The 27,349-nt window shown below is 39.1% G+C and overlaps 1 protein-coding gene across 6 annotated transcripts in view; it reads right to left on the bottom strand.

The window, feature by feature from the left end:
• Positions 1 to 1,796: 1,796 nt before the first annotated feature.
• Positions 1,797 to 27,349, bottom strand: part of kdm4c (lysine (K)-specific demethylase 4C) — a 31,547-nt gene continuing 5,994 nt past the window's right edge. The window contains exons 6-22 of one of the 6 annotated variants that reach the window (XM_023272170.3): positions 23,909 to 23,958; positions 22,142 to 22,245; positions 21,749 to 21,886; positions 21,406 to 21,599; positions 20,857 to 21,086; positions 18,573 to 20,641; positions 18,355 to 18,466; positions 16,967 to 17,151; positions 15,473 to 15,716; positions 13,883 to 13,959; positions 12,923 to 12,978; positions 12,675 to 12,783; positions 7,595 to 7,789; positions 5,394 to 5,564; positions 4,309 to 4,428; positions 2,975 to 3,067; positions 1,797 to 2,839 (exon numbers count right to left, since the gene is read on the bottom strand). In XM_023272170.3, coding sequence (XP_023127938.2) covers positions 2,672 to 2,839; positions 2,975 to 3,067; positions 4,309 to 4,428; positions 5,394 to 5,564; positions 7,595 to 7,789; positions 12,675 to 12,783; positions 12,923 to 12,978; positions 13,883 to 13,959; positions 15,473 to 15,716; positions 16,967 to 17,151; positions 18,355 to 18,466; positions 18,573 to 20,641; positions 20,857 to 21,086; positions 21,406 to 21,599; positions 21,749 to 21,886; positions 22,142 to 22,245; positions 23,909 to 23,958 — 4,315 coding nt within the window. In that variant the 3' untranslated portion in view covers positions 1,797 to 2,671. Of the gene's footprint in view, positions 2,840 to 2,974; positions 3,068 to 4,308; positions 4,429 to 5,393; positions 5,565 to 7,594; positions 7,790 to 12,674; positions 12,784 to 12,922; positions 12,979 to 13,882; positions 13,960 to 15,472; positions 15,717 to 16,966; positions 17,152 to 18,354; positions 18,467 to 18,572; positions 20,642 to 20,856; positions 21,087 to 21,405; positions 21,600 to 21,748; positions 21,887 to 22,141; positions 22,246 to 23,906; positions 23,959 to 27,349 lie in introns of those variants that run through there. The other 5 variants (XM_023272172.3, XM_023272171.3, XM_035949036.2 and 2 more) reach the window with 5 other exon arrangements.

Genomic DNA, 27,349 nt, shown 5'->3' with positions numbered 1-27,349 from the left:
AAACTTTGGCTCTGGGCCATGACCTCATGACCACTTGGGCCTCCAGGCCTGTGCTCAGTATACTCCTTCAGTAATACCTCAATGATGGTAGGTGAAAAAATCCACAATTTCTTACTACATAATGATATTATAGAGATAACTGATGTGGTTTGGAGCTGTACAAGTCGTTTCATTTAATTTTCCAGCTATTCCTCAAAAAACAAGTTTTTGATATCATTCCATTAAAATTATTTTGTTAACTTTTATATTTTTAAAGAAATTGTAGTACTTGTAGTACTACCGCAAGCACTTTATCCCTGATAATATAATACAAGAGGTGATGTAGTGCACAAACTTGGAGGGACAGAGAGCAGCAACAGTTGGATGAAAAGAGTGGCAAAATGTCAACAAAATGGACATTGACATGCTTCTATTGCTGCTCTGTGTATTATTCTTCTTTTTCAATTATGAAAATGTTCAAAATGTGTTGTGAAGTGAAAAATAAACATATTTCAAACATGAAATCAATCTTATGTGGACAAAAACATAATACAAGCAATAATGCAAATGATTATTCTTGACCAAAATGACAAAAATGGCATAAAAACATTTAATCATAAACATAAAATCATTTTTGGCCCACTTATGGAAGAGTGTAGGGTCCAAATCACTCGTGCATCTAAGGGTTAACTCGTTGTCTACTCAAGCCATCAGTGAGTTTTCTTGTGTGATGATGCATGCAAGATGTCTCAAATGATGGACTAAAATCTAAAACTCCTGTCAGAACTTTTCTAAACCAAGTGATATGAACTGATGTGAAAGGACTGTTTCAATCATTTTACTTAGATAACAGAGTAAACCAGTTCACCAGCTCGGACCTCCAGTGTATCCCTCTGAATATGTACTAATATTTTCTGAAAGATCCCAAAGGACAGAAAAAAACAAGCGGGATTGCATGACTGTGCATTATAACCGCACACAGGAATGGTGATAAAAACTAATTTTCTGTCGTATTTTTTGGTCTTTTGGTCTTTTTTACCAAGGATGACGTGTCCTCGTGCTTTGGCTGTGATACCACAAACAGCCATCTGAAGCAGGCTGGGATGCTTCATTGGGAGTACTTAAGCCACTTAAGATACCGCCTGGATATCACTTGCTGTCTGTTCTGCCAGGTTGCTGGGAACACTCTGCTCCATATCCTTCAGCATGAGGTGGCCTCATACACTACATACCTGCAAGTGCTGATCCCCTAGTTTAGGGTATCACTGATAAAACCCTCATCTCCAAGGGGTTTTTGCTTCATAGCACCTTAACAAAAAGTTCTGGGTCATAGAGACATTTCTTCAAACATCAACACATTAGAACATCCAGTCTTTAACCAAATATACTGTTGTATCTTTGAAAATCGTGTTATTTATATTAATATAATCAATTATGTACAGGAACTAAAAGACTGCTCTTAAAAACATACCAGTTTTACTAATAAAGCCTGAGTAACAATAATGTCTTGACCTAACAAAATATTCATTTGAATATTCATAAGGTAGCGTATTTACGTCCCCCTGCCTGATAAAGCAGAAAACAATCTCATCTTTCTAAACAGGATTTGTAATATCTGTAAATAAAGATCATTAGTTCATAATGACAATTTTTCAGTGTATATTTTAATAAAAATAACCATTTAAATGTGTTAAATATCCACATTTAAGTCTAATCCAATTATCACTCCAAGATTTGTCATGTATTAAAAAATTGCCAATTTCATTCTTACCAACTGAATTTCAGTGAAAATAAATGACAATTTAATAAATAAAAACAAATATTTAATTTTTTATTGTTTTTCTTACAGCAGTTAGCAATAGTTTAACTATAGCAAGCCAAAAATAAATAAAAATTTTAAATAATTTCAACAATGTGTTTCATTCAATGGAGCAACAGTAGCATTTCACGTTAAAAAGGACAAAAAATCCAACACAAAGGCATGGCTTCCTATCTGAGTATCTTCCCAGGGGAAGTGATTAACATGTGGTGAGTCCTTTTTCTTTTGAACGATAAATTACAGAATTCACATATTTTAGTTCATGCAGAGAGGAAGCCATTGTAGTGTAATTGGACTGAGCCCAGCAGAAGCAGTTAGGAGACAATGGTGAACATGCGGGGAGAAACGGTATGACATGAGGAAAAATACTACAAGCAAAGTACAGAAACATTCAAAATTAAAACTTGGAAATAACAGAACCCGCCCTCCCCAAAAAAAGCTACCATAGGCAGACTATTTAGAAAAATCTCACTTTTGAATTTTTCATGTACAAAGAAAAAATTGTTTACTTCAAAAAGGGTGATGTGACAGTTGTAAGTCACGTGTATTTTCCCTGACTGATGTGAAAGCACGAGGCAACTGAGGCAACGACGCCCTCCGTTAACCCACTCTATATGAGTCCAACTGTCCAATCAAGATTCCTCTCCTGTCTCTCAAACCACCCAATCACTGATGTATAATGTACAAGCACACACAAGTCAACATCCACCTCACCCACAACACTGTTTCCTCTGTTCTTTTCACAGGGAAGCTATGAGTTCAAAAACTTACACACAATCATACGCACACACACACACTCGCACAAACAACCTCGCGTCTACATCCACTGTTAATTCAGTGCATTCATTTGTCATTGTTCCTTCTCCTTGAAATTTATTTCCCTTTGTGGCTGCGTTGCTCCCATGTGCTTTTGGCAGTTGTACGGAGGCCTGGCAGGGCCACATAGTCTGTCTGGAAGCGTGAATTTGGTGTTCTCTGTCGTTTCCTCTCCCCCTGCGTGGTGAAGAAAGCATCCTGGAAACGCATGCTTGAGGCCGTTGACTAGAAAACAAGACGCGGGGAAAACACAGATGAGTAATAAGGAACTGTTCCACAAACCAACATCATTTTTAGTTTTTATATCCCATTAAAGTTTATGTTTTACAGCTTGTGTTGCCCAGTAAGTCTAATACTTACAAGTCTACGCTTCACCTTTTTCGGCAGGTCTTCATCTAAAGTATAGACGTCTTCCCTTTTTGCCAGCACCTGAGAGCCGTCTTCAAACTCCACCTGAGATAACATGAAAATGCTTACATAGCTTCTGCACATGGATGACTGACGATGGCAAAATTTTGACTGTTTACTTTTTTGCTCCCTTTCTCCTTTATAGTTTCAGGTTGATATTTTTACCAAAGTCTCTCTTAAAGTTATTAACTGTCTAGCCACTTCAAGTCAGACACTACAACATCTGAAAAAATTACTGCCAGATTTATGCAGAATTTTTGGTTAAAAAATTTATTATAATACAATATAACACTCATTTACTATCTAAAAAGGTTTCTAGAGGTGATCTGCAGTGACATGACAATAAAGAAAGTTTGACTTTGTAAAGTTAGTGCATTGACAATATGGAGGTTTGTATATATATTTTTCATGTTATTAATATCAAAGGCATATTAACTCAATAATCAATTTCATAATTCATCATAGACCACAAAGATTTTTTTGCATTTCATTGCAGCAACCTTTCAAGTGTTCAAACAGAAACATCAACAGCTTGACGAAAGGTAATATTTTATTAAAAGGCCATTTTCAGTTTACCTCTGCTCTAGAAAACATGTTGCTTATGCAAGAATTTCAAGTTTCTGATCACGATGCAGATCTTGAAATAAAACGGTTCCATATTGAAACACACCTTGACAATGGAAAGTTCTTGTTCAGCCGTATTCTTTAAAAAAATCTGACCTATCTTAAACTGAGTGTGCGTCACAGATGCATTTGTGCATAACTAATGGTTGACGCCCAGCTCGACTAAATAAAGCTTTAAGTGGAAGCCACATGACTCTTAGCTTAGTGAATATTTCAGTGAGTTTGAATAATGCAGACTGTCACCTCCTTCTCATCCTCCTCGCTCTCTCTCTCTCTCCATCTCTGCCCATTTTTTATCACTCAGTCTCAACAGCTTTTGCTTTCTATATGTCTGTCTTTTTATCCTCCCATCATCTTCCTTCTCCTCTTTAGTCACCATGACTCCAGCGCCCCCCTCAATCTCTCTCAAGTGTTGGCTCTTTTTTCACCCTCTACCTCTCCATACATAGACCGAGGGACCTTGACAACGTCACAGGAGTCACGATGACTCTGATGTTGAGGGAGTTTAACAAGTTTATTGCTGTGCTGCTTTGACCTAAAACTGTGCGTGCAAGTTTATCCAACATTAACAGAAAAAAAATTAAATCTTCACAACTTGTCTGTCTCTCCCCCACATATTGACTCACGATGGAGAGTTTTTCAAACCCAGTGCATGTGTGTACCTGGTACATGTAGGAGACACTGGATCCCAGGTATTTGGCACCATAGAAGAGTCCATCAGGCCATTTCACTTGAACAACTTCACCCACTTCAGGAGGACCTAGGTTCACACAATCTCTACTCTGAAAACACAAAGGAACAATGGTCGGTTTATGTAAGCGCTTGAGTATGTGACAATGTCTTCAGAAAGATAAATTACTAGTCATTCAGCATAGGTTTGGTGTTGAAAAGAGCTTTTTTACTTTCAAGATTACTGTTCAATGTCACAGCTAAACTATGTATCTAACTGTTGAAAACATTCAAGCACTTTGATAAGATGACCTGCTAAATAAGAGTGAACTGTAAACTACTACAGCAAAGAACTTGACAATTTAGCTGTGAGAGTTTTAAAGTGTCTATTATTTCCATATTTACATACACTATACATGGTGTTAATATACTCTAAATGAGAAGTTAAACAAAGAGAGGAATGTGTTTGAATGTTTGGTTTAAGACTGATGCCTGATCTCTCTCACTGCACAATCCACATCCACCTGCAGCCGTTCTGAGGTGCTGTAAAACGTAGCAAGCTTTCACAAAAACAATACGCACAGGTTCATTTTTTAAACTCATCTGACAGCCTGTCCATTAAAAATTACAATTTCAAGTTGAATAGCAAATAAGGTTCAAAATATGTTTGTAAAAACAAATTAAGACATACAATGTTAACCACATACACTGATGATTGCATCAAGCCTTGATAACAAATAAAACGGTGCGGTTGGATTTTATACAACAGATGGAATATAATCATTTATCGTTTCATCGTGGTGAAGAAAAATGGAATTTGGAGTGTACAATTTGACTGTTAGTAAGTCAGTAAGATGTATGACAGAATATACAATTCATCAAAAACATCATGTCACTGTCATGATGCTGTGACCTTTTGGAAAATCTATATTGCTTCATGGTTACTGTAAAAAGGGTTATAATGAGAGAAATATTTTAGAGAGAAGCTTTGTTCTAATGAGAAAGTTGAAATATCTGATATGACCTCGTACAACGGTGAGGTGACCTCTTGAGCGTGTGTCTAATTAAACATCCTCACCACTATATCCTCGGGGTAGGTATCGTTAGAGAAAGAGCCATCATCAAACATGACCTCGTAGAACGTCTGGGAGGTGATCTGGGTGACCTTGGAGCTGTAGTAGCGCAGGTTCTTGTGTTTGGAGATCACCGTCTGGCCCAGCGAGATGGAAGCTTGGCACGGTCGCTGCTTCTAGTATAGACAGAAAGCAGAGCGCAGGAATTAGACTATGTGTTACAATACAGTTTAACTAAATGATACTACATCATAATGTTGGATGACCACAATAGTGGCATTTGCATTATGAGTCCGATACCTAAATCACTAAAAACATTTTCTTTCATTTACCGTTTGCCTGCAGTTAGTTTTGCTTTTAATGTTTCCTGGTTTTGAGATCTGTTTCTGATACGTGCTGCCACCTCCATACACTAGAGGTGAATAGAATGTATTTTGTGATGTTCATAGAGGTGAAAATTACCATTAGTCATTGTAACAGCAGCATGTCTTTCCACAATCACTTTCTCTGTTAGGACCAATTCATGCTTTCCACGTCTGTGTGCACAGACCAGTGCAAACTTTGAAAGCTGGACAGTGGATGCTGTTCTATTCATACTACAACAGGTGCATGCCAGCCTGCTATGCAGACGCTCACATTACCTTTCATATTGAACAAAGAAAGACACATGAGGCTCCTGTGGATGTTTCTGAAAGACTGGCTGGCACTTTGTACTTTTTACAGGATACAACAGTTTCTTACAGAATTATCTGTAGCACCATGCCAATGTGATTATTCCTGAGGTACGGTTTAGCACAGTGGATGGACATAGCACTGGATTTCTGGAGAATCTGGAAACTCCCACCATATCTAAACATGTACAAATCAAAGCACGTCAAATAAATGAAGAATTGTAAAGAGTGGATGATGGAGAGTTTCCTCTCACTGCGTCTCCTCATAACAAGCATTTCTTTTAAGAACCATTTACGTTCCTGGCACATGTCTGCATGCTTGACCATCCACATGGTCACAAATTCTGGGCTGCACAGACATTCACAGAGGGGGTACATGCAGACCTTAGCTGACTGGCTGGATGGCAAAATTTACCCAAAATTTACCCTTGTGGTCACACAAACGCGGAAAGCATGACTTGGCCTTTGCTCTGGATAATCCATAGAAGGAAGGACCAACCAAACCTGCAGCTCAAGTGAGAAAATTTATTTGTAATTTAAGTAAACTGACACTTCAAAGCAAATAACACACAGTTCAAGCAAAACTGTGCATAAATTCCATTATTATTATTTTTCCATTGCACCTTTTTCACCAGGCAGCATCCAGCAGCCTGTTGCACCAGCTATGCACAAGTTTCAGTTCAGTTTAAGCAAGTTACTAAATTTAGGTTTTGTAGAAAAAAGTTAAACTACACAAGTTAGTTACAATATACAGTCAGGACACACGTCATAATTTACAATGTGGGTCATAATTATGATTTGGTACCACGGTGTCAAGTGTCCCAGGAAACTCTAACTGAATACTGCCAAAAAGAATTCACTACCTGTAAAGTACATCCCATTTAATACATCGACATCAACTCAGTTGAGAGGTAACGTATTTTCTGCTGTTTTCATTTGAGATGACAATTTTCTACATTAACAAGAAGTCTTCTAGAAACCTTTGTTGATAAATATGTAAGCATAGTATAGCAGGAGCAGATGTTAAATCATTTAAAATGAATATAGGGACAGTGTTAGAAACACAAATTCACTGAATTATATGTTTAGATAGTTCATGCATGATATATGACTATTTTGCCTCTACGTACCTTAACTTTTCCATTAAAATCACATAATTATAGCTGTTTTTCTGTCAGTAGTTTTGTTGCACTACTAACTCGTGACTCTGCAGCTTTTTTCTTGCTTGACTTCGTTGAGGTACAGCTTTATTACAGACAGTGGAAGTCGACAAAGTCAGTTTTGGACCTTCATCTACTTCACAGTTCAAATTATATTTAGATTCATCTGGTGCAACAGTTTTGAAAAGGTTATTTTTACACGTGACCACCAGTCATAAATCAACCTTTACTGGGCTTCATTGGTTCCCCACAAATCACTAGGTGTTTTTAATTAACCTCTATTTACAAGATTAATAAAATGCATTAACCTGTTCATCCTTACTGAGCATAATTTGGTTTCTATCAGCTGTGGTGAACACCTGTCCTATAACTTACAGCTGACGAACTCCGTGACTGGTGTCTATGGCAGGTGATTGATACGACATACGGCCAATCATCAGGCTCCATGATTACACCGGCAGCATGGGCACAGGTCACATGAAAGGAGGTGGGACACCGGCCACATGAGCACTGGATACAAGCCCCTGCCTGCCGCTTCCCCGTGCAGCGTTTACGACAATAGATGCACTTCTGTAAACACATACAGACCAGACCAGACCAAACTGTCAATACCAGAAACCTGACTGCTGAGGGCCTGACTTCACTGAGGTTGTAAATGAAAGCTGGGGAATTCTTAATACTGCAAATTAATAACATAAACATTTTAATGAGAGCAATTTGGTTAGGAAATTTACCAAATGACAAATACAAATGTGTGCACAGCATGTAGGGGCATTATAATTGGTACAGACTGGCGATGTTCTACATTTTTGTCCCAAAAAAAAAAAAATCCTATTAAAAGACCAAACCAACAATGTGCTCCTCTGAGCCCATTTGTTCTACCGAATTAGTAAATTCCTCCCCCTCCCTTCTATTAAAACAGGCAGTTCGTGGTTATAATTTCAATTATAATCTAAATTTCAACTGAAGTCCGGTAATGATGAACACTGATTCATCTTTCAGTTAATTACTAAATCAGCTTTTAGAAAGCAATAGATGGACATGGGAAAACAACAACACTCTGTTTCCAGGAGTAAAATGTTAAAGTCATAGAGCATAAATGATGAATAGTAACATTTTACACACTGAATTGTAATTGCTAATGTATGGTATCAAAAATGCAATACAGTGAAATTTGCAGCAATATAATATATATTTACAATCTGGAGACAGCTAGCTTGCCTGCTTTGCTGTTTGCATACATCAAGGATTTAAAATTTTAAAAGGTTAGGCTTCTGTCACGACTTGTCCTTTTCTATTTTTTCCACAGCAACTACGTTATTAAAACTGTTGTCTAGTCTCTTCAGTGTAGTGAATGAAACCTCACTTTATTCAATAGCGTACCAATGAAACAGGGGAGAAAGTGAGCAATATGCACTTAAGAGACTTTGAATATCATCTGAAGAAAAACAACGAGACAAAAGACAGACAAGCGAGTCATCACCTAGTTGTGCCATGAACTTCTAACATCGTTCAAAACCATTATGTGCTCCAAAAAAATCTCTGTAATTGGAGACGGAAATTTAAACATATCATTGACACGAAAAGAAAAAAAAAACAAAAAACAAAACAGAAAGAGACCCCAGTCGTAACGCTCAACAGAAACATGTTATTGCACCGTTACAATGCAAGGAAACCTCAAATAAGACCAATCAGATGACATCATTTGAGGTTTCCACAACAACCTAGTGCTGCAATGTGCATGTTGTGGTATGTTTCCCTCGTTTGAGGTCTGTAAGCGGTACACAGTCACACATTGGAGGGCGTAACACACATGCACATCCTATGCACAAACACTGCCATGCATCTATGCACAAACACACTTTGTAAGTGACACTTTGTAACTTTTTAAGACTATCCCTCGGTTTTCTGCACCAAACAGCCCATCAAGTCAATTTCCTCCTTTGTGGCATCTCCCTTCTCTCCCACAAATCCCCTGCTCTCCCAGTGAAGGGAAAAAATGACGACATCCTCCCATTATAACCCTACTCGCTCCCTATTCCTCTTTCACCCCTTTTGCATGCCTCCCATCTCACTCCATTTCCTTCACTCTCCTCTTAATAAAACACCCATCTACACTCTCTTTTTCACTTCACTTCCCTGCTCTGTCTTTTTCTCTCTCTTGTGGTGTGGTTTCACATCCCTTTGAAGGTAATTTATTCATTAATCTAATTCCCTGGAAATCCATGCTGAAATATCCATACATGTTGACATGTAATATGCCTATATATAGACAAACTCTACAGAGTATACGGCCCAGCAGCAAGTGAGCTCATGTGGGAATTAGCAGGTTTGTAAATATGAATTCCTATTTAAGGTTCTAATAGCATGTACACTGTCAGATCGCTATTTTATTATGTGTACAGAAGTATTTGATGTGTTTAAAGACCTTACGTGAGAGTATGAAGATACTACAGTAGAATATTTAAAAGCACCGTAAGATGTTTTATTTCCCTGATTTTATTTCCTGGGGCCATCCAGCACACACACACACACACATATATATATATATATATATATATATATATATATATATATATATATGTATATGTATATGTATATGTATATGTATATGTATATGTATATGTATATGTATATGTATATATATATGTATATGTATGTATATATGTATATATGTGTGTGCTGATGGCCCCAGGAAGAACAGCACAGTGTTTGATAGGTGAATAAGTTGGTGATGCAGTGCGACTACAAAAGTTTTTTTCAAAGTTTCTGTCCTTATCTGCTAAGCCTCTGAAATAAATGCCCTTTGTTCCTTTCTTTGAAAAATCAATAGCTGATCTAATAAGTTAACCGAGACAGCATTAATTAAATTTAACCTTTACAGCAGAGCTGGCTTCTTTTTTACAATTACCAGCTTAGCCTGCTTAATTCAGATATCAGTTGAGGATCAGAAGGTACTGTGTATAGAGAGACTTTCCTCTTTTCTTCTTGCGAGGCAAACCAAAAGGAAATGTTAATGCTTGATTTAAAACGGGTGATGAAAATCCTAACTTCATCCCATTTTCTACTAATGGAGCCACTTCTGCTTCCTGGCTTCTCTGTCTCTCAACTGAGTGACTTTCAGTCAGTGCTTTTCTTGGTGACTAACTTGGCCTACATTTCATAAACCCTTTTCCCATACCTCCTCCATTATGGACAGCAGTTGCTGATGAACTGGCCCGACTGTCTCGTCCACCTAATGAGGCCAGCCTGACAAGATTCTGACTGGCATGCAACACACCCCATGTATGTTCAAAATCAGTGTCTGTGTGTGTATAAATGAACATTTATGTACATATATTGGTGGAAACCAATGTGCATGAGGGCAGAAAGTAGTGTAAATATGTCAACACAGTTTAATGTTTTAATGTGTCCGACAGTGTGTGAGAGCCTAACCCATTTTTCACCATTCCTGTGACTTCTGCAGGGTGTATTTGGGTGCCTGTGTTGAACCATGCGTTAAGAACATTCCCACAGTAAATTATGAATGTGTATGTGTGCACGCGCCTGCGTGCGCGTGTTGTGCGATAGTAAATTATGAATGTACCAAGCTGCTGCAGGGGCAATGGGTCCAATGCGAACTTCAAAACACGTGGCTCTTAGAGTGAACATACAAATGATGAAGTGGACAAAAGAGCCAGGTGTACCATCCTAGGAGAAGTAACTCAATTCAATAGATAATCAATGTATTATCTGTCTCATGACAACACAAATGTTTTTTATGCCCCATATATGTGAAAAGGCTTAAAATTATTCATATACTTTTAGTTTGAACTTGCTGATTTTTTTTTTTTTTTTTTAAAAAGAAACCAAACTGTTATGTCAAAAGAGAAACTCATGGGTCCATCCAAAAAGTACTTATGTGACCTTGTTAACTGTTAAAAGTCAAAAACATTCATATAAAAAATCAAGTGCATACACTTGATTTTCAAAGAATCTGCTTTTGTAATCTGGGGTGTCAAGCATATATTAGCACAGGCACAAACTTGGCAACTGACAGCTAAAGGGCAGAAAGTATTTTTTCTCTGAAAGAAATGTAGGTCTTTTAGATCTGTGCATTTTGGCCATCAAGTTAGAGGCTTTAATGAGCATCCCACCTTTTCCAGTCTTGACTACAATTTTTGTTTTGTTCAGATTTTGGCCTGTATATATGGAAACTGACTTAGTGGTTTGTGCTTTCATATCCAAATGAGCTTAATTTCAATGTGGTGTGAGAAGATATGAACCATATCCCTGTAAATACCCTGCGGGTAATGTCACTGGGTCCACAAAGTTAGTGTCCCATTCAGTGACAGTGCAGTAATGTCCTTTGCACTATTTTTGGGGTGAGCACTCATGAAGGACCTAGACTGGCTGGTTCCCCTACGGTGGAGTAAGAAGTGAAAATCTATTCACACAGATGTAATTTTCTCATGGACAGATGGCTAAAATCTGCAAGGCAGAACTGTATTATACTACACGGTTTTTCAAATAGTGTATATAATTCAGAATTTGAATTCCTTAATGCGTTTACTTGGATCTGAAGGGACAGAAAGGGGAGGACTGACAGGCACCGAAGGTGGCTAAAAGGGAACTGGGAAAGTTGCAGTTCAAGGTTGGCTGCTTAGCCTTTGTGCAACTTAACAATGGGGGTAAACTAAATGTTGGAAAAAATTTTCAGTATGACACAACACTGCTAATAAAAACTACAGCTTCTAAAATCATGTTGAATCAGCTCCTTCTAAAAACTGAACATTATACTCTCATGGAGGTAGACTTTATTGCAGGGCTGCTGAATGAACTTAATAGACTGTAAACTGAATGTATATCAACAATACCCTGAAAATCAAATATGTATATATATTAACCGATGATGTCTTCATGTCATTGTTGTTTTCAGCCCTTTTCTTCTAGATTTGATCAATAAGCTGATTTACTATTGCAAGTTTTGTTTAAAGTTGTTTATGTGATCTATCACATCTTCTTTAATTCATAACTTAATGACTTGGACAATGTCGGCATTGCATTTCTGCTACCCATCTTATGTTAGGATGTACTTTTCCAACACTGCGTTCTGCTGAGCTATCATTGTGCCTGCAGCAGAGAGCTAACATAGTGGCAACATGTCAGGTCTGTTGAGACACACTCCAGCTCTCTCATTAAGCAAACACACATGCACACACTAAATGCACAAATGCATGCGCATACACACAGCGACGCAGACATACACCTACACATGTATATACAAACACCGGCACAGAGGCAGTCTTACACACACAAACCCCCACTTCCACCCACCAGTGGTTAATTATCTAGCTTTGATTGCGGGCATGTTCGTCTCACATTGTTAATTAGAACTGTGAACACTTCATTAATTAGATCGGGCCAGTCCTCAAGGATTGTGTGTGCGAGAGAGAGTTTGTGTGTGTCTTCTCACCAGTTTATATCGCTGCATGGGGATCCTGCTGGTGTCAATGGGACTCCTCTTGGCTTCATCGCTGAACCTCACCTCCGGCAGTGCTACTGCACACATCACGTGGGCCCATCTATACACACACAGAAATGCACACATAAACAAATTAATATCTTATGATGAATAAGATATGCATGACAATTCATTCGACTGTGCTCTGGAGATCAGGGATAAGTATGCAGAGCTAATCACAGAACAAAAGCTTGTCTCACTTGTCGTTTTGGGTTTTCTTCAGAGCTCCACCTCTGAGGTTACACAGACAGCATTCCTGAGAAAACAAAGAGACAGTAAGTAAAAGAGAAAGTAAATGTTTATTGTCCCTTTACCAATACCCTGACACATACTTACAAGTAGTATCTGCATATAACAACGGCACCATGTGTGGCATGAGGTCAGATTAGAGAAAGGTTGTGATGTTTTGTGTTAAAAAAAAGTTTTTTATTAACATTAAACATATATATGGAGCTGAAAAGCTTGCAACTGTGACTTAAATCAGTTTCTGCATGTTTTCTTCCTTCGTAAAGCCAGATGCACACAAAGAGGCAAAACCACAAAGCAGCAAAACTGATAAAACAGCAGCCTCTTCAGCAGTCAGCATTGAGGTTTACTGCTGGGAAATCTGGTTGATAATTTTTTTAAAATCTAGCACTAGGATTTATAATTATTGTTAATTATTTTACTGATGCCATTGGTGCTTTAGAGTATATTTTATAGCATTTTTTGTTTGATTTTTCTACTGTGAAGTGCAATTCAAGAGATGTGGTGTTTAATGTAAAAAAAAGTCTCAACAGTGTATGTCAAATATTATGGGTTGACCTCACACACAATGAATTAGAAATCAAATTTGGTATTTCAAAGCAATGTTTGTTAAAATAGCATTGTTCAAAAGAGCAATGCTGAACTCCAAAAAAAATATTTTGTGAGACATTATGTTGATTTCACTCAAATCATTGGAAGATCTGTCTTCATCAGCTCATGAAATCTATCCAGGATTGAAATGCTATCCCTATACAAAAATTTGTGGTTCACAGTCTATAAGCAGAAGTTCCGCTTTTCATCAGTAATATTTTCAAATAGTCTTGTACCTACTCTACCCTACCCTACTTCACAGACAACACTGTCTTGAAAGTGTCAACAAAAGCTGAATTAAACAAAGGGATAAAGTGTCTTACTGCTGTAAAGCTTCCTTCCATACACCGATCACATGACCATTGTTCAGTGACGTTCTCTGCAGCAACACCATAACAACCTAAACGAGGAAGGGATGGATGAAAATTAGAGGAAAAAATATTTACTCAAAGCTACTTGCATGGTACCAACTCAACAACAGAAAACGGCAGACTTGACAGCAAACTGTTGGTCTACTGTAAGTTATAAAGAACAGAACAAAATGCCACATCAACATTGTTTCCACAGATTTTTGACTGAAGAGTGGTATTGTTCCATGCAGAAATGCAAAGTACTGCAGACTAAGTGGAAACTGAGATGTCTACAGTCTGAGTGTATAGGAATGTTGGTGTGGTCAAAGAAGAAATGCAGACAACAAAAGAGGAAGAGTTACTGTACGTCTATACATCTAAGCTGTGTACATATTGCTGCTTTATTTAGTTCTGGTCCGTGTCCTTGGTGCGGCAAAGCAGCATAAATGATTTTAAAAAAACTAATGCTGGTAGCCTTGAACAGAAAAACATTCGGGACTTAATTTAGTAAAACAAATGTGATTCTATTCAAAGCTGGCAGCTGGTTGCAATCCATGGGCTAGAGGCTTTAGACACGTAAGCTTGGGGGGGAATTTTTAGTTGTAAAAAACACTTAAAGTCTGTATATGTGAGTATGTCTCTGTTCTTTTCCTCCACTATCCATCATGAAACCCAAAATAAAATCTAAGCTCACCTCTGTTTCCTTTCCAGAGTTCAAATAACAGTACAGAGCGAAAGCTACATCAACTTGTACTTATTGTTGGGTCTCAAAACCAAACTTGTGGCTTTTTCATCAGTGTCAGATGACATACACTTCATCTCCTGCTCCCACCCTGCCATACCTCCACACACTCACACAAACCCAGTAAATACATATGCAGTGCAGCACACACACAGTGCATAAACTCTGCAGAGTGAAAAATGTGGTGAGATCAACACTAGCATGAGCGATTGAAAACGACTTAGGGAGTGGCAATGTAATTTTGAAGCTGTGGATTCAGGACAGTGTTTAAGACTTTCAAAAGTGAGTCTGTGTGCCCACCAGCACATGTCTGTGAAAGACTGACTGGGGGTTTAAGATATCAGTAAATTGTGCATGATTGGAAAAGAGGTCTATGGCTGTTGATGTGAATGTGTGAATGACGGCTTGCGATAATACACAATGTATTGCATCTGAGCGCATAGTGGAACAGAAAGATTCCAGGGGATTTTTAAGAGTGTATGAGGGCTTGTTACTGGCTTGGGGCTTTTGAACAGGAACTATGTGTGGTGAAGACAGAGGATTCACCCTCATTCAGCTGACGAGGGAAATAAAATACTCCAAACCGCAGAGAGAAGGGGAGAAAGGGAAACAAGAAGGGGGTGGAACATTGAGACAGAGTGAGTCAGGACTTAAACCCACTGACCCTCTAACAATGACATCAGTGGGACAAGCACAACATGTGGAAACAAACAATGTCACTTGGTCTGGTGGGCGGCAAACAGACATCATAAAGTTTACAAATATCACTATATACCTCTCTCTCACGCACACATATATACTCCTTCCTTGTTCATACATACTTGCATGGACTTGCAGGCAACAGCCCTGGCAGTAGAGCAGAGGGGAGGTGCCGTCTTCCTGCAGCAGAGGGTTAGTAGGAGTTGGGGGGCAGTTTTGCTCGCGGAAAGAAAAGCAGATTTCTGGGACCAGGGGCTTGGTCCTCCTCAACGCTCTGAAGGGAGGAGCGGGTCCTTCCATTGGAGAAGAAGATGTGGCGGTGTCCTCAGCTATGATAGGTTTGTTGTCCTCTGCTTTGTCTTCAGCCTATGGGAGGAAGAGACTGGGTAATTGTCATGTTCTTCTTATGACCTAATGGACTAGGACATTTTACAGGGAAGTTGGGTGATAAAGTGTTTCCACTCCTTTGTAATAAAAGTTGCCATTCTGGATGACATTTCAGGAAGGGGCATATTACAGGGACTAGTTCTGTAATAAACAATGGCATTACTATAGGATCTATGGGCTTAGTAGTATTGATGTACATCTACAACATTTTTCCACATGTCCACAGGTGTGAGCAACACTGGAAAAAAATCACTGGCTCTACATAGAAGAGATATTTTAGTATTGACATTTTTAATTTGTTTCCATCCTTGTTTCCCATCTGTGTAAACACAGTCTGCAGTTCATTGCAGTTCAGCACAAAAAGTCCCTGAATTTTTCTCACTTTTCTGTTGGTTGCAGCTGAGTCACCAATGTTTTGCACAGAGAAGTGCAGAATTTTATGTTTTTCACAGAATCTGGTTACTGCAACTGTTTTATTTTTTTGGCAATTGTTTCTAAATGAGACATGCAGAATAAAGCAACTTTGATGAAATATCCTCATTTTTTTTGCTGGGATTTGATAGTTTTTCCCAATGAAACTGAAAGTCTTATATGATTAGTTCAAAGACTGTGCGCATGTTAAAAAGCCAACAGTTGTGAATTACTTCAGTGCTTCTTTTTGAATGTCAATTAGGCTACATTTTCACAATACAGAAGGTACTGGTGTTTATGACTGTTCTGTACATGATGTTCGCCACACATAAAGTCATTTTAAGTGAAAGAAGAAAGACCAAATCACTCCTTAGTATCACATTACACCAGCCAGTTTGATTCGCTTGTGGGGTCTTTACTTTTTTCATCATTTTTTGAGTTGATGATACTAAGAAATCTATCAGGTTAGCACCAATTGTTGTCCAAAAATGACAAGTGATACTAATAAGTGTGTGCTGAATTGATTAAACTCAATATAGCAACACTAAATTTAGCTTCACTGATCAATACAGATACATGAAAAATCCCACGTGTTTCTCCAGACTGGACCTAAATTACATATGGACCTGTGACTTTGCTAAAAAAAAAAAACAAACTGTGAGCTATAACTGGAATTAGAGTGGTGGCTGAAAATTCTGAGACATATGTGCTCCACAGAGGCTTAGAATTGTGTATACGTACTAACTGAACTGTGTATTTTAGACACAGACATCTTCCATATGACACTGATTATGTGTTTGTGTTGAACTCATCTGTACCTGATAATAGGGCATGAAGAGTGTGCACACAGCACAGTGTGGCTGCATGTTGGCTGCATGAGCATTATACTCCCTCTCTGCTGAGAAGCAGCTCTTTTTGTTCTGCCACAGGTAGATGAGGGGCTTTGCCCAGGCTTCCATTTCCTGCTCCTCCTCCTCCTCTGCCAGGCTTGCTTCAGGGGGCTCTAATTAGAGACAAAATAAAACCTTACAACCTCGCAATCACTTATCTATTCAGTTGGTGCTTCTTGTACTATGGCCCAGATGATTATTCATGCAATACCACTTGCGAATCTCCTGCCTGGTCATTTGTTAATTAAGCCTATTTTGAATGTGAAATAATATGCAACCTGCATATCAAAAACACAGCTTGCATCATTTTCTTTCAATAATTGACTTAAGCTCTATTAATACACTTGCACAGACTTCCTGCTAAGTGAGATGTCATCCATCCACAGTGGTGACAATTTCCCCCAGTGACCTGAAAAAAAATTTTTATTCAATAGGAACCTGCCTGTTTACAAAATTGCCTAAAATAATTAAGCGCTCTCATCATCATTAAACAGGCTTCTTACAGCCATAGTAATTTCTTACTCAGGGATAAATAACGACAATGGCCACTTAATTATTTATCCTTTTTTACAACCATGGAGATGATGAATGTAATTGTGTGTGTATATGTGCATTACTAGTTGTTAATGGAGGGCCCTCCTCCTCCCCCCTCAGTAAAAACCATGAAAACAAATAGAGTATCTATCACCAGATCATTTTACTGTGGTGGGCCTGCGAATTAAATCTGGTTACTTTACGCGTCCATTGACGTCAGAAGAATAATTTGTGGGGTCATAAAATTTGAAAAATGGACAGGGGAAGTGGGGACCACAAAGAGTGGTGGTTAACTGTGGGAGAACACAAAAGTTATCTTAATTGTTAAGTTTCTGTTAATGGTATTAAGATAATAAAGCCAGCTGTATGAATTCTAAGCACTTTGTCTTAGCTACAATACCTTCAACAGAGAAAATATGTTTTTTAGTGTAAAACCCTAATTAGTCTAAAAAAAATGTTATGGCAACTGTACTCTGGATCACTGGTTCACTGTAATGGAGGATCATGGTTTCTGGCCCGGTGCCACTCGCTATGCAGCACTAACCACAACAGGAAATGTCCCTGAGTTTTTATTGAAACAAGCATGACTTTTGGCTAACATTATGTGAATGTGTCACTGTCTGAATGTTGGAGTCTTTTTAGGGATAAACCATAGAAATACCTTTCAGTGAACTGTGTGAACTGTGTGAACTGTGTGTGTGTGTGTGTGTGTGTGTGTGTGTGTGTGTGTGTGTGTGTGTGTGTGTGTGTGTGTGTGTGTGTGTGTGTATTAATGTGCCAACCATCGTCACTGACGGCCTGTTGTTTGACAGCAGTGGGTACAGCCCTTGCAGTGGGTTTCCTGAGTGGGTGACGCCAGCTCTTAGTGGTCCTCTTCACTGACAAGGCAGGGTACTGGCATGGACAGACATCATTGGAAGGTGTTAGCAGGGTAAATAACCTGTATTTTCACAAGCAATAATCTGAATGACGATAACTGTGTGCAAAAAAAAACACTCACAGCACAAACCTCCCCGGGTTCCAGGCCTGATTCATCACACTCATAATTATTTGTATCATTTTCCTCCTCTTCTTCTTCTTCATCAGATGAGTCACTACTGCTTTCTCCCTTGGCACTACTTTGCTGCTCTGCCTCTTCACCATCAGATCCCCCTTCTTCCATATCAGATACCCCATCCTGTTCTTCATCTCCCATCCTGAGAGGTGAAACAGCAGTTTCTGAGTGCAGATTCTCCTCTGCTTCCCTTTGCCTCCCCAGCTCCCTGCACAAGGACAGGGCTTTAGTCCTATCCACTTCATCTCTTTGCAGCTCATAATCTCCACAAAGTCCCAGTGGCTCAATAGCACTGACTGAAACTAATGATGTGGGCTCAAGCTGGGCCCAGGTCAGAGCCCCACCTTCTTCTCCCTGGTTCTCTGACACATGGAGGTCTTGCTCTGGGTCTTCGAGGTCTGTGACCTCTTTGCATCGAGGTTCAGTCCACATAGTGTAAGGTAGAGGGTCATGGGTGAAGTCAGAAGGGAGCTCTGGGTGCACACTCTGAATGAGGACTGCAGGACTCTGTGAATTGAGGTTTTTCCAGATGCTACTGGAGAAGGTTTTGGGCTCCATGTATTGGTTCTGGGAAGTACAATGGGAAGGGGAGTATGTTTTGTGGTGGTGGGGTTGTAATGCTAAGTGGCTGTCACTTTGAGTGCATAATGGTGGTGCAGGGGCTAGAAGATTACTATTTGAGGTACCAGTTAACAGAAAGCCAGCACTGTTCAGACTGATTGCTCTGTCTTTTTTAGGTGGATCTTTGGAGTTATCTTTACTTGCAAACTCTGGCAAGTCAGGCTGCTGCTCTCTTTGAGGTGTTGTGCTCTGAACTAGCTGGCCAGGGGAAGCATCACACTGCCCAGGAATAAGATTTTCCAGCTTTGCAGGATCCTTTTCTGCTTTAATTTCAGGCATTATTAGCATTTCGTGGAAACCACCAGATGTTATTTTGTGCATACCACTGGCAGTTAAATGGGCCGTGTTTCCCTCTAAACCAGACACTGCTGCCCCCTCACAATTATGAGAAAAATCTAAATGCCAGTTGTTGGCATGTTCTACTGCACGAGGTTCTGCTGACATCATTAAATCAGTCTCTTTCTCTTCCTCTGTGGCTCCATGTGTTGATGGAGAGCCAGTTGGCGTCTCCCTCTGAAGCACAGGTGCAATCTGGTGACTGCACAAGCTAGTTTTCGGAAAATCAGTTAGTCCATCATCAGCAGGGGTGAGGGAGGGCATCTCTTGGGTCAGTACAGGAGGCAAAGGGCAAACGCCAACCTGATCATCTGGCTCTGGAGTGAGTTGTGGCATATCCACTGCATTCCTCTGTAGAAGAGGAGGGAAAAGATTTTCCTCAGTGTTACTTTCTGCTAAACTGCAATTGCCTTGTGATTGGGACAAAGGGCCACAAGACGTGGAACTATCCCCCTCTACTGGCTCTCTTTTGAGATCATAAAGTGCTTCTGTAGTGGAGTGTGGACTGATATGTTTTGGATCAACAACTATGTCCATTTTCTCTGTTTTAATAGTGTTATTAGCGTAATTCTCTGTACCTGTGTCCATGATGTAGTCAGTGTTGGATGCTAGGTTTAAAGTGTCTTCCCTACACGAGGAACTAGATATCTGAGCTTTTGAGTCAGGGGGACACAAGCCCATTACAGTCTCAGCAGAAGTTTGTGTGTGGAAAGATGAGTTGAATTTGCTGGCTTCAAGGGGAGGGATCCTGATCGAGCAGTCTTTACAAGTTGAGAGGTCTCTTGGTTCAGAAGAGCAACACTTTGACTCATTAGTTTCCAGATGCATCTGATTAGCCTCAGGCACTGGTGTAAGTCCTTCAGGAGTCCTGCTTGTGACCCCTGGCCCTGAGAGGTATTGAGGGTCAGCTTGAGTGACTGCTTCTGCCTTTAGGTCAGTTACCACTGGTGAAGCAGGGGAGCTGGAGTGAGAGTTATGGGATGACTCCTTAATAGGAAGTGCCAAACTTTTACTCTCTACACGATTTACCTTGACCACACACATCTGTCTGCAAGGACCTGTTAAGATAGAAGGATGGATAAAATGTGAAACCTACCATCAAATAAACAAGTAATGTCAGACATTTTTACACATCTCAGTTGAGAGAATAAGCATACAGATAACCGCCTCAATCACACACACAAATTTAGTATCAAGGCAGTCTGTGCTCTCCTCAAATCAAAGTGAGACACAAAGCCTCAAAGCGTTTCATTGCCATCAGTCAGTCTCTTACCAGAAAGCTGAACAGGGTTTTGATTCTGGTTGTGCTTTGACTCAGCTTCCTTTTTCATCTCTTTCTCGTCTTCCCTGCAAGTTGTCCCTGCCGCAGACCTTCGCACCTTAGGCCCAGGTGGACCACCCAGACCTTTCCTCTTGCCATTGCTCAATGCTGAGCTGCCATCCAGGCCAACAGGCTCTTCTGTGGTTCTGAGACGCTTGGAACGCATACGAGAGTGGCTGCTGCTTTAAGAAGAGAGAGAAATCAAAGAAGACTGAAACTCAAAACCCTGATTAAGGCCGAAAAGCAATGAAAGCAAATGTAGAATTTTATGACTGAGGAGACAAGGGCATTTGCTGTGATATATTTCTGGCCACATAACATTGGGTCGCCAGTCACCAAATTGTCCCAATCTGATGCATATCCAAATGTTGCACTGTTTTTAGTCACTATTCAGCACCACTCGTGCTCTCTCCCTACTAGCACCGCTAGCTGCAACACACTACTCTGTGGCAATATGGCACAGAAAACAGAAGAAGCATTGTCTGGGTATAAATACAGTACCCTTTATTAGCAGACTTGGTCTTGTGGCGCCTGTGCATCCAGCTCTGCAGCTCTGGTGTCGTACTGGGAGTAGCAAGCGTGTGGTCAATAGGCGTTGAATCTTTGCCCAGGATCCAGTTAGCATAGCGGTCAGGCTGAAAACGCTTCACAAAGGGTTCCATGGATATCTTTACCATGTCCTTGCTACACGTGCACTAAAGAAGGGAAAAAGGAAGAAGAACACAACATAATTTTACCTGAAATCAATAATATTACATATTTATTTTTCATCCTTGTCAAAGATATGCACGGATGCACAGTTTTAAGATAAACTCGCAACCAATTGACCTAAGTGCAGTGTTACCTGTGTGGCCACTTTGCCATAGTCTATCCAGCGAACAGTGGCAAAGTTTGTTGACTCCGCACAGTTGAACCCATGATTAAATCCAGCATGGTAACCATAAGGGAAAGTGATCATGAACTCTCCAGCTTCCTGAGTAATCTGGCAATTTATTATAGGGATGGAAGAAGGGAGGGAGATTGTATATTAAAAAAGATGAGCGATCAAAACAATGAATTGTAATTTTGGCTTTCTAAAATTAACAGATAAAAGAAAACCACAGATTTGCACAATCAATCACAGCACTACTTTATTATAGTGGAAAGAAAATCTGTTTTGACAAAGTTGGTAAATAAATGAAGTACAAGTGGCAAGAAAAGGCAGACAGAGTTTTATCAAAGAGGGCTGAGAGCCTACCTTATCAAAGGGAATGCCGTACTTCTTCAGTATGGAAGGGGAGATTAGAGTCATCTTGTGACGAAGAAAAGCTTCACAACCCTTGAAGCTGTTGGGAAAAAAACCTGACAGACACACACACACACACCATTACACACTTAGCTAGTCAAAAAAGACAAACATAGATTAAAAAAATGCATGAATAAAAGCTAAGTGAAAGGTGGATTACGTTTCTGGTTGCAGCATTTTAGAGTACACTGGCGTTTTTAGTGCTACTAATGATTATTTTATTAATAACTTATCTTCAACATACTTATGTACTCTGAGAGACAGTAAAGAATACCCAGTGATATAGTTCACAAAGAATGGAACTCTAACCGGGAAAAGCATTGTATTATTAATTAATAAACTACTTGGTATAAAGGCTGAACACCACAATTATGCACAGTATAACAGCTCTAATTTCAGTCCAATTAAATACACAGACATCCTACTTCCCTCCGGCAGCATTTCAGTTGGCAAAAGATGTAATGCTGAATGCCAGTTTGACTAAAATCCAGAGCATGTTGAACAGGACTTTTGTGAGGGTCGCAGAATACAAACAGAAAACCCGAGCAAAATAAAAATAGACCCTAAAAAGACACCAATCTCCATTCATTAAACCAACCAAAAAAGCAATAGCAGCAATGAAGGCGTCTTTAAGGTAGCATACATACGGACAAAACACAACAAACTTTTCACTGATAGTAGGATAGTATGTGAGAAGCAGATTGCAGTGGCTGAAGTTAAGTTATTCAAGGTCTACGACTGTCACAATGCCAGATATTCAATACATGATTATGGCAATATCTATTCAACATTTGTCTATTATTCTGGCAAATTAATTACACCCAAAATATGGGTGTAGGGAGGTAGACTGTGTAGTCATAACTGATAACAATATTATCATGTTATTATCATTACTAAGAGTGAGAAAAGATTGACCGATGTACATTTTAAAAGGCTCCGTAAGAACAGCATTAAGTGGACACACTCCAGCATATACCTCTCTTGTTGACTCCATTTCGTGAGTTTCTCATTTGTGAAAGGGTGATGTGGGATAAGAAAGTCTACATAATTAAAACCTTTTTTTGTTTTTTTTTATCACTTGACGTTATACTAGAAGTGGTATATTCTGTGAGCTTGACCCACTGAAAGTGAAATATATGGATACGGAGAACATAGGTGACATGGTACTGAGGAGAATTTAGGAGGTTTTGGGTAAAAAATGAAGTTTTGGCTATTGATATTTATTATATTTACACATTTTACGCTGATTAAGCTGGTTTGTTTGGGAGATCAGATTGATATGATGTGGGAACAAATGTAACTTGTAATACCAGATATGACTCGCTGTCAACCACTTGCACTTTGTAATATTAGCTCTCGGGGAAAATAAGTTTGGAGAAACCTGTTCTATATATTTGTGATTCTGTTCTCATGTTTTAATTTATTCAGTGCAGTTATCAGCATGTTCTCGGCTCATCTAGGTATGTATCTGTCGATACTTCATTCATTTTACAGCCCCTCTAGCGGAAGTATTTGTAGACAGTCTTCATTAGCATGCTGCATCTTAAGCTTTGTCATTACCTCAAGTGCCCTCTCATTGCAGCGATTAAATTAGGCTGTACTCTGTTGTTTAATGCAGACCTGCCTCAGTATTCTGTGGCTGTAATTAAATAATTATTTAATTATCTTGGCCAACACCATTCATATAGATAAGGCAGAGAATAGAAATGATTCTGTTACCTGTAGCTAGACGCTCCAGTCTCTTCCCATGCTCAGGAGGGATGGCATACCTGTTAGAGACAGAGATATGGTGCAGACAGAATTATTTTTGACCATGTATGTGAAATTCATGCATTGTTAATTATGCATACAGTGTAATACACCCTGGCATTTACAAACAAATTTCCAAGGAGCTTTTAACAATTTCAAGACTGCCATCAAGTGGTGGATAAATGAATAGTAGCAAGAGACCTGATCAACCTTTTTGAGCACTTCACTTTTTTTCATTTTTGAAGTTTATTTTCTGGGGCATATTTATCCTGTTATTTTAAATTGGCATTTTCACTTCTGTTACAAAAAGTGGCAAGGAAACACGGGGAAAGAGAGTAGGTAAATGGCACACAGCAAATACAGTCCCCAGCTGGGGAATGAATCAGGGACCAGTGGGGTATGCACCCTTACTACTCATTTGTTGGGTCACCCAACACTGCACTCTTGTTTACTATAATTAGGTATATAATCAGAACAATATACAGAAAAGTTGACATTTTGATCCCCTTGAATTTATCTACAATCTTCCCATAATCTGCTTGCTATTACATTTTTCAGGTGCAAGCTGACCATTTACAATTTAGTCTCCATAATGCAATAAATCTAAGTTTAATTTAGTTTCTGATAGGGATAAGATAACCATCACCGATTGCTGTCGAGTTCAGAGGATATTGGCTTGACCTTATTCTGCATTTTCTTTGGCCATGCTGCTGATACAATCAGAATATGAACTATTTGAAAGTTCCCCGCGAGAAACTCAGGGAGAGTGACAGAATTCCCTCAAGGCTTGACTAGGCATTTCATTTGACTAGTACCATCCGCCCTCAGGTCTATGGCATTTCTATCATCATATCAGCTGTCAGCTTAACACAGCAGCGAAAGACAGGGTAAGAGGGAGAGGGAACCTCAGGTAGAGGTGACACAAGGAGTTGGAGGGAGCAGGGGATTGAGAAGAGGTGAGAGAGGCGCATCTTTAAGCTGGTCCCCTTCAGGGACGAGATGTCAAAACAGCAGCAAGATGAAAGAGTGTACGTCAGTGTGTGTGTACTAGATGATAAGGGTATGCATGTGTGTGGGTACTTGGCACACTAGGCTGCTCTTTGTGAGTGTGTACCCCTGTTTCTGTGTATATGTGTGACAGTGTCTGGCTGTGACACTGATCCCTGTGGGGTTGCAGGGCTCACTGCTCTAATGAGCAGAACTCCCCCCAGGGCAAGAGAGAGAAATGGAGCACGCCAAGCTAACAAAGAAATAAAAAGAAAGCTCCATTTTGATCTACCTGCATTTTTTCACCTCCTCTGCACTTTATCATTTCAATCCAAACCTCAAAATAACAAAGCATCAATTAGGCGTTTCAGAAATACCAATGAAACCCATACACACACCTATGTATGTGTGTATATATATATATATATATATATATATATACTGTGACTGATGTGATTATGATACCATCTACTCAGTCAATTAAGTATTTTCTATGACTATCAATAAGACAGTGTAACAAACTGAAACAGAATAGAAAATCTAATGTAAAAGTTAACTACAACAATAGAAAAAAAAAATAGTAATTATGTCTGCTGGACCACAATAAATGTTAAAAAAAAAAAAGCAATAAAATTCTCCATACCTCTAAACAAATTTACAGAAACAATATATACTATTGGGTGACTGATTAAAATTCATTTTTCCTTGCTCCACTGTAAAATCAAGAAAGATAGCCTTCAAGAAATCAAACCATATGCTTGCAGCCCTTGGAGAGCAGCACAGCTCCGTACACACTCACTCCCTGGATATAAAGTCTCCATATGTTGTACCTTTTCTATCCTCACTAGTATTTAATCTCCCATAATAGTCACTAATATCAGGGGACGTTTTCCTCAGCATGCCAGTATGAACTAAGGGGAGAAAACAATCAAGCTACATGCAACAGAATTGCCATGCAAATCAAATAAAACCTGCGACGTAGTGATTTACATTTTAATCCACTTTAATTCTGAAAAAAGAATGAAGAATGACAACGATGGATTTTACATCGTTGATACAAATATGTGTCTGGATTACACAAAGCACATGCATTGTCAGCTAATGTTTCCCAGACTTAATATACCATGTACTCTGCCTGTTATTCCTTTAGCATGTCACAGTGATTGTTATTTGAATGTTCCCATACATTTTTCCTTGTTCCACTTCAAGAAACGGTTCAATAAGTTGTGACATGAGTCATTACAGTTTCTGGGGACCTGTGGAGATTTAGACTGCTGTGACTCGAGATGGTGAGCTGATTCTCATAGTCAATACAGACATTGCATTTATGAGTGAGACAGCCTGAAAAAGATTGACCTGACTCTATTTGTATTTGCAGACTAGTGGTTGATTTACTCTGTAATGTGCACTTCACACAAATTTCATATTCAAGGGAACAATTTTGTTGCCAACTTGTAGAATGTAGAAGAGAAAAAAAGCTCCTTTCAGACATGCAGTCTTTTCCATTATTTTGACAGCATCTGAACATGTTGGCTTCATGTCTCCACGAGCACTTTGGTCACTTTTCCATAAAGAGTGTGACACCAGTCTTAGTCCGTCGGACCTAGTGAAGTTTCCATACCACTTTGGAAGATGTGTGCCCTGAGCCTGGTTCTGTCAGAGCTATTTTTTTCCTCCCTGTTAAATTTTTTTGATTTGATCCCACTGTCACAAAAGAATTCCAAAAGCAACTGTGGATTTCAGTTCAAAATTTGTAAGGTCTACACCGTACTACATTAAGTGCTATGAGATGACATATGTTGTGACTTGGCGCTGTACATACATAAAATAAAATTAAAAGCTGAACTTTCAGCATGGCAAAGTTTGAACTGCATGTCGTTACATTAATGGATGGATACATGCAAGCGACATGCATCAAGTTGTATGAAGTGACTCGAGGAGGCTTTTTCTAAATTGTGACACTAATATTGCTTCAAAAACATTACACAGAGAGCAAAAGACAACTTGTATGTCAAAATCACTAAACACTGTTCTAATTCACTTCACTATTCACTACAATGCACTTAACAATTTTACATCTATTACAAAATGAAATGTCCATTAATATTCAACTTTACTGCAATTATGACAGAGACTGTAACAGGTTGGATTTATGAGATTCAACAATAATGATTGTAATCTGGGGTTTAACAAAATGTTTAAAGGAGCTGCAGTTTAGTTTGTTGCTTGTAGGAGTCTTTTCTTTTAAGTTTATTAAATACCTGCAGCATCATACTGCAGTAGGATGCCTATGAGCATCTCCAAAGCAATACAGTTGAATGCATTTCTGCATTTGGAGCAACAGAAATGACTTCCTTATTTACTTTTAATTATAAATTAGCCCCAACATGGAGACAGGACCAGTCAGTAAGTCACACTGCACTT

This window comes from Amphiprion ocellaris, chromosome 4 (assembly GCF_022539595.1).
Source record: "Amphiprion ocellaris isolate individual 3 ecotype Okinawa chromosome 4, ASM2253959v1, whole genome shotgun sequence".
Taxonomy (NCBI): Eukaryota; Metazoa; Chordata; class Actinopteri; family Pomacentridae; genus Amphiprion; species Amphiprion ocellaris.
Note: the sequence above shows the minus strand (reverse complement) of the source record. Positions and strands in the feature narration are given on the sequence as shown.